Source organism: Vanessa tameamea, chromosome 25 (assembly GCF_037043105.1).
Source record: "Vanessa tameamea isolate UH-Manoa-2023 chromosome 25, ilVanTame1 primary haplotype, whole genome shotgun sequence".
Taxonomy (NCBI): domain Eukaryota; kingdom Metazoa; phylum Arthropoda; class Insecta; order Lepidoptera; family Nymphalidae; genus Vanessa; species Vanessa tameamea.
Window position 1 is genome coordinate 5,624,209 of NC_087333.1, and position 16,294 is coordinate 5,640,502.

Sequence of the window (16,294 nt, forward strand, 5' to 3'; positions counted from 1 at the left end):
AAGTCAAATAATTTAATTATAATAATTGGTATAATTTTATAAAAGCAGTCAAATATCTAACTAGTATTTTTAATAACATCGGAAGCAATATAGCAACACTGTATATAACGTCAAGCTTGTGACTGGTCATCGGCGGACGAATCGTGGAAGTGGCGCATTTTCAGTAATTGGTGATTGGAGATCTCCAAATATTACACTGATTATTGGTTCCTGTGTTTTTAATAACTTTAGCCGCGGCTAATGTTTTATTATTGTTCTAAAACATTATTTGATTAAAAATAAAGAGTTTATTTTTCCGAGGTCGTCAGATCGTCGCATTAAACAAAGATGTCCGTGTGCTTCTTTGTGCCAACGTAAGTTACTCGACTCCGTATTTTTAAGTTATGTTTATAAATTGTTATATAAATAATAATATTTAAAAGTATCTGAACAACTTATTAATAATTATAAAAACTTTATCGATGTAATGCATCTATATCATTAATGACGCGTGTTACAATCAGAAGTTAGCTGCGACAAAAAATGCGAAAATTTCCTTATCGCAGTTCGTCAAGCCTTTTAATAAGTACCTAAAATATATTTTTTCCATAAATTGGAAAGCCCTCTGCTGAAGCTGGCTATAGTTTTAATTGCAATTTATTCCTTAGATGTCTATTCAGTATGTACCTATTTTTAGCTCATATGGCTCAATGGACAAGAAAGTAGAATTGCCTAAATATTGTACAAGTTCATATTACTCTTAGTTGACATTCCTATTTACGTATTATATATTTTTGTGTATGTGTAAACAGTAAATTATAGAATTATGATTTGTTATTAACATTTATAACAACTATACTTTTTATCACAATTTTTTTTAATCAAATATTTTCCTAAATCTCAAAAAGGTATAATTTGAGTTACTCTCTCTACTACTACTCTTGCTAGACTTGTTAAGAGATTACCTATATCATAAAAACATTTCAAACTATCACTGAAAACAGTTTATAATACCATAATTCAAAGTTAAATATATGTCCAAAAAAATAATCTATTAATAGGCCTTTATGTAGCTAAAGTACCTTGTAATGATTTTGCATTTTAATAAATCTATCCTGGAGATAAGAAATTGATTTTATATTGCTTATTTATAAATAACTTCTATTATAATTTATCCAAAAGTAATGTGACATTTTTTAAATTTTAGAGATCAAGCTGGCTCTTCGGCTGCATCAGAGGAGCAAGAAACTGATTGTGGCGAAGAGACCGTCCTAGATAACATACATAATACATTACAGGCATTCTGGACCAAAGTTAACGATGACATGAAAAAGATTAATGCGGTAAGACACAAATGCTGTAAGATTGCATAATTGCTGAATTATTTAAAAAAAAAAAACTTATATTGTTTATATAGAAATAGGTAAGTACCGAGTTTCTTACAGTCCAGTTAGAACGTGCATCTTAACCAATGATTGCAGGTTCAAACCCAGCCAAGCACCACTGAATTTTCAGGTGGTTAATTTGTGTTTATAATTCATCTCATGCTTGGTAGTGAAGGGAAACATTGTGAGGAAACCTGCTTATGTATAATTTCAACAAAATTCTGCCATATGTGTATTTACCAATCTGCATTGGAGAAGCGTGGTGGAATATGCTCCAAGCCTTCTCATCAAAGGGAGACCTTAGCCCAGCAGCGAGAAATTTACAGGCTCTTAATGTTGTAATGATGTTTCTGAGTTTCTTACTGGTTATTCTCAATAGAATCTACTTTTCAAACCTGTGGTTGCTTAATGTGTAACACAGTGATTCAAACATATCCAACGGTATATAATTAAGACCTAGCTTGAATTTGTGTCTATGACTTTTATTTTACAAATAATAATTGCAATATAAATTGTAGCAATTTTTGTTAAATAATACAAGTAACTACTGTGTTAGTATCAACATTTAATATTTGAATATTAAATATTTCTAGGATGACTTTAAAACCCAAGTGCTACCACTAGCAAGGATAAAAAAGATCATGAAACTAGATGAAGAAGTAAAGATGATATCGGCAGAAGCACCAGTTCTATTCGCAAAGGCAGCGGAGATTTTCATCCACGAACTAACTCTACGAGCTTGGTCCCATACTGAAGATAATAAAAGAAGGACATTACAGGTAACATAATATATTAAAGTAATTAAGAAAAAAAAATGAGTAGCATATATCATTACAATGCCTAAAACAAAACAAAAATAATGATTTTAATAGTTGTGGCCAAAATCTTGTAAAATCTCACTACTTTAGTGCAAAAATCAAAATGAAGTTGAAAATAGTATAGCCACTTGGCTATAGTCTCTTTGGAAAAAATGACTGAGGCGGGGGCGCTGAAGCCGCACTCGATTGGTCCGTCAGGCGATGCTCGTCGTCCATTGGACTCTCACTTGTCATTCGGCGACTGTTAATTGGCGGAAAATGTATATGCGCAAACTTGCCCCCACTACTACCCGTGCTCACAACTCGTACCGATTATTATGCTTAGCGTTACATTAAACAATCCTAATTAATAATAAATGCGTTAATTTGTTTGTTACGATTTCACGTATTAAATATTCAATCGATTGTCATGATTAACTTGAAGAAAATATTTCGAGTGATTTTGAATTTTAACATTGTGTTCTTTCCAGCGCAACGATATAGCAACGGCGATAACAAAATCAGATCAGTTCGACTTCCTTATAGACATAGTGCCCAGACATGAACTGAAGCCGAGTAAGCCTAGGGAAGATCCACCCCGAGCTACGACCTCAGCTGATCAGGTGAATACCTACTGCATAGTTATATTTAGTGTTGGTTTGTTTATACATAAGTAACAAAAAAAAATTGTATAGATATGTCGCAGTCAACTAGTTTAATTAGACGTTTAATTAAATCCTTAACTCTTACTAAACGGACGTCATATTTAGCCAATACATCTGCCATTTATAGACTCACCTAAAAGTAAAAATAATATGTTGGTTAGATTAGAACATAATAATTGGGTTAAATAAAAGTCTATGAATTAAACTTTTGTTCAGCATCTTTTGCAATATAAAAACTTGCGTATCGAGATTTTAGTGGACCTCTGTTTGAACAGCCCTGTTCAGTTAAAAGGTTAGGCTGTCCATTTGATGGCCAATTGAACTACTCGTCTGCGACTGATAATATATATAACAAAAATGTATAAATTATATTATATAAACATTCTATAAAACTAAGTCTATATGAAAACTTTGTTCTGGAATTTTGGAAGTATTCTTTCGTCCTTTATGTCGCACGCATATGCGTCGATCTAGGATGCGTAACTGACATATATGACACTCATAGCAATTAGGCATGTGTTCGATATATCGAAACACACCTAAAATCGGATGTCGTCGGAATATCAGATGTCATCGATTTGATGTTGAGGGGTTACTTCATCGCATCTAAAAACTATGAGTATCATTCTGTTACGTCAAAGCATTCAAAGTATGATAACATTAAACTCATGAAATATTCGCCCTGTTTCTCTTTAACTTTCCAGTAACCAATCTATGAGAAAGAGATGAAGCGAATGTCGAACCGATTTCGATATCTCTTTTCCTCAGATCGTACAATGTAAAAATTAAACAAAGACAGATCGACATCTCAAATCGGATGTCTTGATATTTAATCCAAATATCCGTTGCACACCGATGTCACAAAAATCGGATATCGCCCATGCCTAACAGCAATTCCTTGTCCAGTTGGCGCAGCAGCACCAGGCGACTATGAACAACCATTCTCAGTTCGTCATACAGCCGTGCGCGCAAATCGTTCAGGTATTTACGAAAGTTTATTCCTAATTTTCTCTTTTAAAAAATAATAACATATAAATGTGAATTATATAATATTTCAGCAGTCATCAAGTGCAGCGGCGACCACCACCTCCAGCCAGCAGCCCGTCACGCTTGTCCAACAAGTTGTCACTTCCTCCGGTGAAGTACAACCTTTACCGGTAATTTTAAAATTTACTCAAACTATGATAAATATAATGACCTCCTGATGAAATCTTGGCTATGATATTTAAGCTGTCTAGGGATATATTATATAACCTATTCCCATCTAAGAAAATCTAATATTAATCTTGATAATCTATTTTATATGCCTTCTTACAGATTCAGTTAACCCAGGCTCAGTTAAATATGATCCGGCTACAGATACAAAATAATCCGAACCAACCCATCGTTATACAAGCGCAGCCGCAACCGCAGCAGTCGCCACAGATTATACAAGTATACAAAACTATATAAAAAACATTAACTATTCGTATTATTTATACTAATTAATAATTGAGATAACTTGCACCTGATATTCTAGTTTCATATTATTATTAAAATATTGACAAATGCCGAACAATAACAATTACTGTAGACTATTAAAGTCCATTCCACGAACATACCTTCCAAAGGACTAACCTTGTACGCTCATTGGTTAATTCGCGTGATTTACATATTGGATTCGTCGCACTTATCCCTAGCTGCGCGCATCGGCCAATGGGGTGCGAGTATTTAGCGGGAGTCCGGCTTGTGGACTATAGTTTTTGATATAGTTTGCTTAATTATTTTCAGGTGTCTTCGCAAGCTCCACATCAACCACACCAAATATTCCTAGCCCAAGTTGCACCGGATGAGACATAGTATGACAGTGATTAGTGATAATATGAGATAAGTGAACTCTGAATTGATATTCAAGTGAAGTGATGTGAACATAAAAACGAAAGTTGTAGAGTGTTTTCAAAATTGTACATACAAAATGAATTAAGATTTTTGCCATTTTTTGGACTAATATGCTGTTAAACTAAAATGACGGGAAGAGGATTAATATTTCTAATTAATTATGAGTTTTATATTTACAGTTACATATTTGAAACGTGTTTTAAACAGTTGTTTTATCTCTTGACGATATTTGCACACCACTGTCTATATTTATAAGTGAGCACAATGCATCTAGAGATAAAATGCCAGTAGTTTAAAGCGAAAATCTTCTCTTATCTAATTTTGGGAATCTTTTAAATAGTTATACAGTGTTTTGTTATTTATATTTTAAGAAAAATAAATAAATATTACTATAAATTTGTAGGTTATTTCTTACGTATAAAAACGATAATAATTTAAAACAATTTATTTAATCAATTTTACATATTATTTTAAAGAAATATTAAAATTTAACAAATTATTAATAACAACTTAAATAAATCTTTGCTTAAATAAATTTAAAAGAAAAACATATATTTTTAATAACTCACTTATAATTATAATTGCAACACTATGTGTTATTATTATATATTAAAAACAATATTTTTGAAATTAATTACAATGAATAAAAAATATATATTATCTATATCATATTATCGTATATCAGTCCGACCTCTTTACATGTTGCATGACTGATTGTATATCTTCCTTTAGTAATGTTACCATAACCCGTTTCTCTTTGCAGTCCTCATGGATAAGATGTTGTGCCTTTTCTTTGAGATCAGATATAAACTGGTCATCGAGCTCCTGAGATCTAGGAACCAAATTAATATAAAATGTATGGTTATCTTAATGTCAATTTACAGTTGTATACAACTATTCCTATTCCAATGGAAGTAGGAAAAAAGATAAACAAACCTTAGATATACGTATATCATGCGATTCGCTAATAACTCAGCTATATTGTGCACCACTAAGAATTTATGATTAATATATATTTATTTATAATACAACACTATTACACCTAACTACTTATTTCCACTTTAATTTTACTTCCAAAATTCCGATAACAGTTTAGTTGGCGTTTAAAACGCCATTTTTTCGCAAATCCATAGTAAATATCATAGATTAATCAAGCTCTCAACCAATTATATCGCATTAATTTGCTGTCAAATGTTGTTAAATTAGCTTTTTTCCTGTTATGGTTGGAATAGTTTATATCATATCAACAAAAATGAATGATACCGCTTCAAATGTTACCGGAATTTAAAAGCTAAAGTTAAAATTTTATAAGTAAGTTTAAAGGAGTAAGTGAGAATCTTGTGCCCACGATTCGTATATAATATTGTTTTTTAATTTTTAATGTACTTATATTTGCTAACGATTGCTTTTTGTCGTTGCGTCTTGAGATGTCAAGATTTTATTATAATGACAATCTTAACACAGGAATACGTCATAACCGAAATAACTATCATACAATGTGGGTTGGATTTTTAAAATCAACGAGTAACCATAAATGCTAACTAGATTACCAGGTTTCAACATTATTGTTTTTTTTATTGTATGTAATTTCTAAACGTTCAATTTACCTTCGGTCAAAATTAGCAAATTTCGTGTCCATTACTTTGACTACCTCCGACATCACCTCCATAGCAGTCTCTTTGAACATTTGGCGTCGTTTCTCCTTCAATTCTTTTAAATGTTTCTGTGTCTCCACGAACATACTTACAAATCTATAAAAAAACATGTCAGGTCTTTTAACACAACATATTAAAAGTATCAAAAGTAACTTTTCTATTCAATTGAAGCTTATAATAAAATATTTTTTAAACATCGGCTATGAACTTAGTATCAATAATTGTAAACTTACTTTTTACTTGTTTTGTGATGAATTTCAACTAACGTCGTGTCTAACTTCTCTATTATATTGTCCAAATTATCTTTCAGAGATAAATCCATACTTTCCTCTGAAAGATTTAAATTATTATAAATAAACTGTTAAGACATGCGTAAAAAATTCGCCGCACCTTTTTTTTTTAAGGATTTTTCCTTATTAGATTAAATTAATCTCTAAGCAGTTTCAATTTAAACATACATGGATTATGTATGTTTAAATTGAAACTGCTTAGAGAGGTTAAATTTCAAAGTCGAACTTGTTTGCAACTTTTGTATAAATCGTTTCTAACGCAAGAATGCGTTAAAACTCACTTTGATCAGATGCAGCTGGAATGGATTTCGAACTTAGATATAACTTATACATCTATTTCAACAGATGATCACGAGTTACAATCCAGACAAGTTACACTGAGTTTCATTGGCATCGTGAGAAAACCTACATTTATCGGATAAATTCATCAAATTACGTATTTATCTAAATATGAGAATAAACTCCAAATAACTCTCATTAAAAGGAAAAATTACGACATTTTAGTCAAAAATGCCATAATACACAAAATGAGAACTATTTTTAGTTCCCAAATTCAGTAATTTTCAAGAAAATACTATACCTGTGCCTCTAAGTTGCGCACGTTCATTCCTTTTCAGCCAATCTTGTATACTAGAACAAGTCGGACCACTTTCAGGAACACTCTCTGTACTATTATTGTCATCAATTTTCCTCATTTTCTTGACTTCAAAAACAGGAGATGATTTCCTTTTACCAGATCTCTGATCTTTTAAATCAGTCGAAACGCTGATTTTAGAACTACAAGAATTGTTTTCATTGACATTTTTGTTTTTGCGCAATTCGTATTTTGGCGGTTTCGGTTGAGAATTGTTCGGTTTAGATATTTCCTTCTTATGTGTCATTAAACTTTTTATGTGGTTAACGTAATCGTCACCTTGAGACGAAACCGATTTTTCTTTGACGTTTGACTCGCCGAACAGTTTCACTGGAGATATTATCGATTTGTAGACTCCCTTTGTAGTCTTTTCTTTAATTTTTTGATTCAAATTCGAATCGTTGTTACTTTTTCTCGTACAACTTCTAGTTTGACGAACAGACAAGTCGCTGTCTGAACTTTGGTGGGATCCAAAAACAGAATTGTAGCGTGGTGGTAACCAATTGCTTATTTCCTTTGCGGACAGTCTCGGTATAGATACGGAAGGAGATTTTTCAAATACATTGGCTGATGTTCCAGCTGATGATTTTTCAACAATTTTTATAGCTTCTATTGATTTACTAGGATTATTAGAACAGTTATTGTATACTTCGTTTAGTTCATTTGTTAGTTTATTAAAATAATCTTTCATAGATTGATTTAGATCCTGCGTTTCTAAGCCTCTAGGTAGTACAGATTGTTTTAGATGTTTTGTACTTGGCGGTGATTCATCACAGTCTCCGTGTCCTGTTATCGGTGATTTTCCTATCGTAGCTATTGTCCTATCGGAAATTAAATCGACGCGATCTGATATATTAATTATGTCAATATTTGATTCAGATCTGTCGTTAATAGTATCTTGTTTAAAAAGTATCTTCCAATTATTATTGCTCTCATTTGTTTTTATATGTTTTCCAACTTTTTCAGTTTTATTTTTATTTACAGGTGTTAAGTTATATTGATTTTCATTAACATTATTAAATTCGTTTGTTATGTTTAATTTGGGACTGTTGTTATTATGGTCTAAATCTGACAATAAATTCTGAGTATTGTTTAGCTCTTGTATCTCCGGCATAGTACCGTCTCTGCATATATCTTTAAATTTCTCAAGCATCAGTACTGAGATAGATTCATCTGCATCTTTGTTTTCCTGTTCTCTTTCGATAATGAGCCCTGGCAAAGGACTTTCTGTTTTATCCCTATCACTAATATCTGAAATTATTTTATTCTGTCTAGTTTTTGCTTTTTTCAAAGATAAATCTGTTTTATTTCGCTTAGATCTCTTCTTCTTGATGACTGTTGTGTTTTCATATATATTTTCATCAGCCATAAATTCCATTTGTGGCTCGAGGTGAGACGGTTCCGGGTTAACCGGTTCTTCATTCTGTTGTTCAATTATTAAAGATGTGTTTAACATTTCTGGGGCTGCCTTTCTCATTCGTTCGTCAATCATCTCGTTTTTCGGTTTCAATATTCTCGACTTTCGTTCATTTTTTTTTGTTCTCTGCCGAACGTATTTGCGTTTTATATTTTTATTATTTTGTTCATCTGTGGAATCATTGTTTAATTCAGAATAGTTGACCTTTGCATTGCTTCGTCTACGTCGATCTCTTAATTCTACATTACTTTTAGTTGTTGTTCTAGAAAGATTTTTTACATTCTTTTTTGTTTTAAAATCCTCATCCTCACTATCGCTGGTAAAATTATACACAGCATAATGTTTGTTTCTGGTTTTTTTACTAGCTAAAACAACTTTTTCTTCTCCTTCTATGGTTTTTTTCAGATTATCAAACATATCATTCATGTTTTTAGTTCGAGGCGAAAGCGATGGAACACTCTTAGATTTGCGATCACGTAATTTCCTTATCGACCTGCGACGTAAATTCTCTATATCCTTGTAGGAGGTTGCCAAAGACTTGGGTGTTTTATCATTTCTTTTAATACCGGATAGAATAGTATCTTCTTCAGTTTCAGATATATGAACACCAGTTCTTTCATTTAACACGTGATCGTCTTTTGGAGAATACAATTTTCTTTTCCGTTTTATTAATGGAGTTTCGGAATCATCTGATTGTTTTAGATCAGGATTATTTCCGTTTTCTGTATCTTCCATTACGCTATCACTTTCTATTATGGGGGACATCCTCTTAACTATCGCTGTATCTAATTTAGTTTTCTTTCTGCCACGCGTTTTAACTTGTCTCTTTGTATTTTTAAACTTAAGTTTTATTTCTTTAATTGGTTTCCGATTATCTTTTAATATTTCTTGAGTTTTGTCTTGACGTGTGACAGTTTTATTTAACACTTTTTTATTGCTTGTATCATTATTTATTTCTGCATCATTATTCAAATATTGGGAACAGTTTTCAAAGTCTTGACAAACAGTATCAACAATTTCATTGATACATTCAATAATTTCTATTTCATTGAAGTCGGCTTCTGCATTCATTATAGGACAGAAATCGAATGATTCACTAGTTTCCGAACTCGTCTCGTTTATTTTCTTAGCTAAAGTCGGACTTATGACTAAATCACCGTTCCTGTTCTCTACACAATGCTGCGAGAAAAACTCTTCTACAGCTTGAATATCGTAAGTTTGCTTAACAACGCAATCGTTGATTGAGTATTTATTTCTAACGTTAACAGAATGGGAAGTGTCTTCAATAACTTCGGTGTTCGATTCATCGGTAGTGGTTGAATTATTAACTCGTTTTGACTTTTTATTTATTCTAGATTTTTTAACTTCAATTGTTCTATTTATAGATGATTCATTTTCTTTCAGACAATCGTTATCCTGTGAGTTTTTTTCGCTTGTTATGATACCACGATCAACTTTATTGTTATTAATATTTCGTGTAGAATTCAAAGCTTCCTGTGCTAGCATATCAACTATGTTATCTGTATGTATATTTTTATCCTTCGGTAAACGTTCCAACGTGTCATTTATAACAGAATCACTAGCAGATCCTATCGTAGCTACGAGAAGACAGCTGATAGAGTTATCATCATCATTAATTACAGGGGAAATACATAGAGTTTTATCATCTCTCTTTTTCAAACTTTCTGTATCACTTAGAGGCGTCCTATCTGCACCGGTCCTGTACGTCTTATGACAAACGCCGTAGGGCCGAATTTTCAGTGTACTTTGAGATGCATTCGAACCATATCGTTCGTCTGTTTCGCTAACTTCTGTAACACTGGATAGTTGTGGTAAAGCGCAAACACTCACTGGTTCTTTATCGAATCTGTACCCTGGGAAAGCTGTTAGTTTCTCGCGTAGCTGAAAAAGGTAACGAAATATATCAATAACATTATAAATGAAATATTTACGATTAAATATAATTTAATATGAAAAGTTTCTTATAATAAAAAAACAAAAAAAAACATTTTGAATAAATTGGAATTTTGGTTTGTAATTATTTTTAATCTCCATGTTTTTACAATGATAACAATTATTCAGTTCCACTTTTTCTTAAGTGGTCACACTATTAAAATTGCAAATAAACTCTAACAAAACTTTAGTAAACTAATGCATTTTTTTGGAAAATTGAGCAAATCAAAGTAAGCAAGTTGGACCAACAGCTCACAATTATTTAACTTGTCATAAGATAACTTTAAGTGAAGTTCGCTGCAGAACATTTGTACTTAGCCTTGTCAAGATCTTGTTAATTAAAACTCCATTGATTAGATAATCAATTGCATGTACAAAATTGATTTATTACCGGCGCATCTCAGTGTATACAGTGCATAGCCTTTATTCGTTCGTTCAATTCCAGCACATACTAGACACCTTCAACTTCGGTTAAAAATTCGGCGCATTTCGGCCGAAGCCCAAGAAGTGGTTTCGGTCGGACACTAATGTTAACGTTTATTTATATTAAAAAGGAATGATCTTTTTCCATATATAAAATCTTCCCCTTCCCTTCCATTTTTCCAACTACTTAAAATAAATATTATTTAATCTTGAAAATATTGTGAAATAAACGTAATATTCACCATAGCCAGTGAAGAAGTCGACGCGGTAGATGGTGACTGCCATGAGACTGGGTTCCTGGGCCTAATTATGTAACCTAAAGATAATATATTATTTAAATATATCTATTATATATTAAAAAACATAATAGTATGTATGAAATTTAACATAGTAATACCTCCTTAGAGAGCGAAATAAGACGTTTCGGTGAGATTATAATTGCTACAAATAAAAAAACTCCTTAGATCTGTATTGGAATAATAAGCTGACCTTGACATACATTGAATACGTAAATCTGAATATAATACAAAATTGATTATTCCACAAATATAAATAATCTGATTGGATTAGCGAAGCCAGGGCAGTGTGTCAACTAATTACAGATTTTCATTCAAATAATATGCACTACCAAGTTATTTATCCAAGAAATCATATAAACAAAACTAATTTGAATTTTTTAAAATCACTCCATCAATGTACTATGAAAGTCTTTTTTATTTCAAGCTCTCGCCCAGCAGTGCCTACTTTTCCGTTCTCGACAAGACTGATAACCGATTTCGCCGTCGAACACGTTCAAGAGACGCTGTCAAATGCAGGGGTGCGCGCCAAACACCAAACACAAAGTATATTCGCTAGTCGCTTATAAGCCGATGGAACTACATACTATTCGGACGCAGGGCCCAAAGCCTTTCAAGATTTCCGAGACACGAGAATAAACTTCCTACTTCCAGATTCTAGGCTTACTAATAACTTTTTAACGACCCGACTTAGGGTTGAATTTTAGTGTCTGTCGCCATATATACCAGCCAATAGACTAACGAGACTAAGGGGTCATCAATAATATCCCATTGAGATATCTATAAAGTTATTCCGTCAGTTATATTGACAGCATTGTTATTCTCAAATCTTCTCTAAAGTAGAGTAAATATTACTAACACTTATGAACGTACCTGAATGTTTTCCGCGTTGAAAATCTACAGGATGTGAGAATCTCCCTTCATCGCCCTACATCGGAAACATTTTACATTATTGACATATGAAATTAGTTAAAATGTCCAGCTACCCACATTTTTTTATGATACGAGGAAAATATTTTGACGTGCCCGATTAAAAAATTTCCAAAATTTCCAAAAATGTCCAAAAATTTTTGCTAAATGTGGCATATTACTCAATACAAGATTATTTTAATGATAAAAGGCGTGACCTTAGTATTTATTGATTTCTAGTCAGGATATAATACAAAAATTTAATTGTACTTTACTGACATACTATGTAAATTAAAATTGTGGTAAAGAGTAACTACTGAGCTTCTATGAGCCTACTTCAAGAATATTTTGATTTTGATTTTTTGATTACTATTGGGTTTGAACTATATGTGTTCAATCATATTTACATCATGAAATAATTGATTTAATTCCTCTACGAAATATATAAAAAAATATATTAAATAAATAAAATTACAAAAAATATGACAACTATTAGAATTATAGATTTTTTTATCCATTTCTTTAAAAAAAGTAAGGAAATTTCACTCCAACTTAATAAAACATAAGCAGCAGTACCAAGTATTGCTGCTTGGTGGTCTAAATACATCATGAGTGCTTATCAATACCCACGGGCTTAAAAAGTTTAGTTTTTACAACTTAGGTAACGATATACTAAATAAATTTAAAAATAATACTAACAGATGTATCTGCCCTTCGCGCCCCTTCGTGTTTACTCCGAGGTGATAACTCCATACATTTTTTAATATCTATTAGTAACTGAAAAATAAGAGTTTTAATATTACGTATATATTTTTCCCCTTATATTGGTAATGCATTACCAACTATGAAGATCACACCCGTAGTGCCAGTAACTACACCGGTTCACTCAACCTTCAAACCAAAATAACTATCCAAATTTTGAAAGGCCGTAAGAAATTTTAATCATTCCTTACATCACCATTGCGCTGCCAACCTTCGGAAGTAAGATGTTACGTATTTTGTACCTATAGTTAAAATAGATCTCATTCGCCCTCCATACCGGAACAGAACAGTAGTAAGCACTCTTGTTTGGCGGAAAAAATAATTATGCATAATTGTTGCAGAATAATTAAGCCCTAGCTCATGAACTAGATGGTTAGTCCGAATGGGTGGTAGTTACCGTTGCACAAAACCCTACCACCAAGCATAATATACCACCTACAGCTAAGTATAATAGACCACCGACCAAAAAGGATAATAGACCACAGACCACCAAGTATTATAAACCACCTACCACCAAGTATATTTTTCAGAATAAAATATGTAAATTCTTAATAAATAGGAATCAATTCACCTGATATTTACTATCAAAGATGTTTCTCAAAACTCTATCCACTTTTCCCAGATCACTTCTGCTACTTATTGCGATCGTGACGTCACAACCTTCTAGAACATTCGACGGGTGCATACGTCGAGGGTCCATTACCGTCAGCGTTATGTGAATTTCCGAACCACTAAAAAAATTTGTTTAGATTGTGTAGGATATCCTGCTGCACGAATTCTACTTTTTTATTTTTCTGACCGTCACGTTAGGCATAATGTAACAAATAATTCAAAAGTCTCACCCGTGCATTTGAACTGTATTTGTATTATCTTCATTAATAACTAACGCATCGCAAAGAGACAGCGTACTGCCTAAAACTTCTAAAAGTTTGGGTTCCAAGATCATGGATATACATTTGCTACCAGTATTCAGATCAATCCAATAGTCTTTCTTATCTGTGCCCTGAAAATATCCGGCTTGAAGGACCAACTTTTACTGTACCCTGTTTACTGTACAACCCGGGAGACTTAAATAGACACTTTACGCTGATGACGTCTGTAGTAGACGCAGGGTCCGCGAGGGGACGGAGCTCATTACAGTGAGGTGTCTTGTTAAATCTCACTTGTTATTATGTAAAGTCTGTACTAAAAAAAAAAAAATGATAACTATTAAATTGAAGAACAAACATAAAATGAAGAATTCTTGCTTTTTCTGTCTACAAAAGTTAAACTCTGAGCTTTTCTCGACTATAATGTACATGTATTATACATACATATAAATCTTCCTCTTGAATCACTCTGTTTATTGACGAAAACTGCATTCAAATCCATTGCATAGCTTAAAAGATCTAAGTGTACAGACAGGGGGAAGCAACTTTGTTTTATGATACATACAGAATTTTCACTTACAGATATTAAACATATTTTTCCTACAGAAAATTTTCTGCAAAGCACCGAAGTGATATCATCACTAGCTTCGTTGAGTGCATTTAGAAAATCCCTTGCATCCTAAAAGAAGTAAAGGAAATAAGTTAACATCTATCGTTATCAGAATTAAAAAGACATAACTACATTCTGTGTTAAGTGTGTCACAAAGGTACATGTCCACTTTATATTAATCTTGGTTAATTACCCCAAACACCCAGAGTTCTACTTTTAGTTAACATAAAACTCTTTTATCAAAGCCTATTTTAAATTTGTTAAATTAAATTTATACATTACCCTCAAAAAGTTTTGCCATGGTCGCCTTAAGAATATATCAATGGCTTTACTCCCATATAAGTTACTTGGAAACCATTTAGTAGATGCATCCCTCCGAACTGCTAAATCTTGGCGGGGTAGAAGCCATCGTAATAATGTTTCAATTATGCTATACTGGGTCCTCAGATCACCACACGATACCATTATTCTTGACAGTTTTATGCTATATTCAAATTAAAATATTAATATATAACAACTGACTTTTATAACATAAATAATTCAAATCAATCAGGTAAATAGTTAGCAGTAAAACTTACAAATAAATTTCAAATTTCATTTTCAGTCCATATCTGACTTCCCTACTAGACTCTGCACAGAATTTATTCAAACACTGAATTATCTTGTATCTCTGGGCTAGGTTTGGTTGATTTCTTGTTGATATATCTAATAAACATTCTGCTGTTTCTTGAACTAGGATATCATTTATTGTGCGATTTTTTAAACATATTTCCTAAAAAATAATTTAATGTAAATGGTAATGTTGTTATGAGTAATTAAATATTATACACTTAAATATTTCTTTATCTTATGATAAATTGGTTTAAAAAAATTTAAACTTAATCGCTTGAAATAACCAACTCAATACCTGCATAAACTTCAATAATACGCTCAAAAAATTCCACCAGTGGTTATTGTGCACTATCAGATGCTTGCGAAGAGCATCCAGCCAATATTGCATCAAGGAAATTAGCTCTTTTCCAAGCAGACCCCATGTTTTGGACGGTGGCGAGTGCAACATAAGTTCTAGTATTTTTAACGCCGCACCATTTTCATCACACTTATTAAAATACTAAAAGTCATATTCATAGAAGTAATATACTAGTAGTAGTATTAAAAACAGAAGTTTACACAGTTCAAATTACTTACTTCTATTTCAAGTGATCTAATTTTATTTAATGCTAGTACAGTCGACATGTTGAATTGAATTTTCGAGTTTAAAAATTTTGTTATTAAATCTTGTGTTGCGGATATATAATCGTTCAGATTGTTCACATTTTTTAACAACTTGCTAACATCCATTTTTTCTTAAAAATTTAAATTATAGTACTTCAATAAAGTTGATTATAATTTTTAAGACTTTAAATATCCATATTTTCCCGCTAAGAAATCAAGAAAGGCAAAAATAAAACCATAGACATAAGTGACTTATCTTCTATTATTATACGTTTTTTTCTCAGGCAAGACAAATGACAACGCTTAAAAAAACTTGTTTAATTATCTTATACATAGGTGCTGGTACTTTTTAAAAGTACGACCAAAAAAATTAAATCCGTTGGTTAAAACAGTATAGATATTTTCAATTAAAATTTTATAGCCACAATGAAAAGTTATTATTAGTAATGGATGCTTATGGGCAACTTCAAATGTACTTATAATAATTAATTTAACAATGATTTATCAATTAAAAAAATATAATTTATCAATTAATAAATACATGGTGGTATCAATCA

The 16,294-nt window shown here is 31.9% G+C and overlaps 2 protein-coding genes across 3 annotated transcripts; one reads left to right on the forward strand and one right to left on the reverse strand.

The window, feature by feature from the left end:
* Positions 1–97: 97 nt before the first annotated feature.
* Positions 98–5,100, forward strand: LOC113401853 (nuclear transcription factor Y subunit gamma). Its single transcript, XM_026641924.2, has 8 exons — positions 98–353; positions 1,187–1,322; positions 1,958–2,143; positions 2,653–2,784; positions 3,733–3,807; positions 3,885–3,983; positions 4,144–4,260; positions 4,597–5,100. The coding sequence occupies exons 1-8, from the start codon at positions 328–330 to the stop codon at positions 4,663–4,665; spliced, it is 840 nt and encodes a 279-aa protein (XP_026497709.1). The 5' UTR covers positions 98–327; the 3' UTR covers positions 4,666–5,100.
* Positions 5,101–5,250: 150 nt separating this feature from the next.
* On the reverse strand, positions 5,251–15,958 carry LOC113401844 (myb-like protein X). Of its 2 annotated transcripts, XM_026641913.2 has the most exons (14): positions 15,711–15,958; positions 15,430–15,633; positions 15,101–15,294; positions 14,805–15,006; positions 14,493–14,591; positions 13,886–14,046; positions 13,615–13,774; positions 12,981–13,058; positions 12,246–12,300; positions 11,319–11,392; positions 7,230–10,602; positions 6,593–6,689; positions 6,312–6,455; positions 5,251–5,536 (listed from the first exon to the last, which is right to left on the reverse strand). In XM_026641913.2, the coding sequence occupies exons 1-14, from the start codon at positions 15,861–15,863 to the stop codon at positions 5,386–5,388; spliced, it is 5,145 nt and encodes a 1,714-aa protein (XP_026497698.2). In that variant the 5' UTR covers positions 15,864–15,958; the 3' UTR covers positions 5,251–5,385. The 2 variants fall into 2 exon arrangements, with proteins under 2 accessions (XP_026497698.2, XP_064074921.1); XM_064218851.1 differs by lacking the exons at positions 15,101–15,294; positions 15,711–15,958 and having other exon boundaries at positions 15,430–15,525.
* Positions 15,959–16,294: the final 336 nt, after the last annotated feature.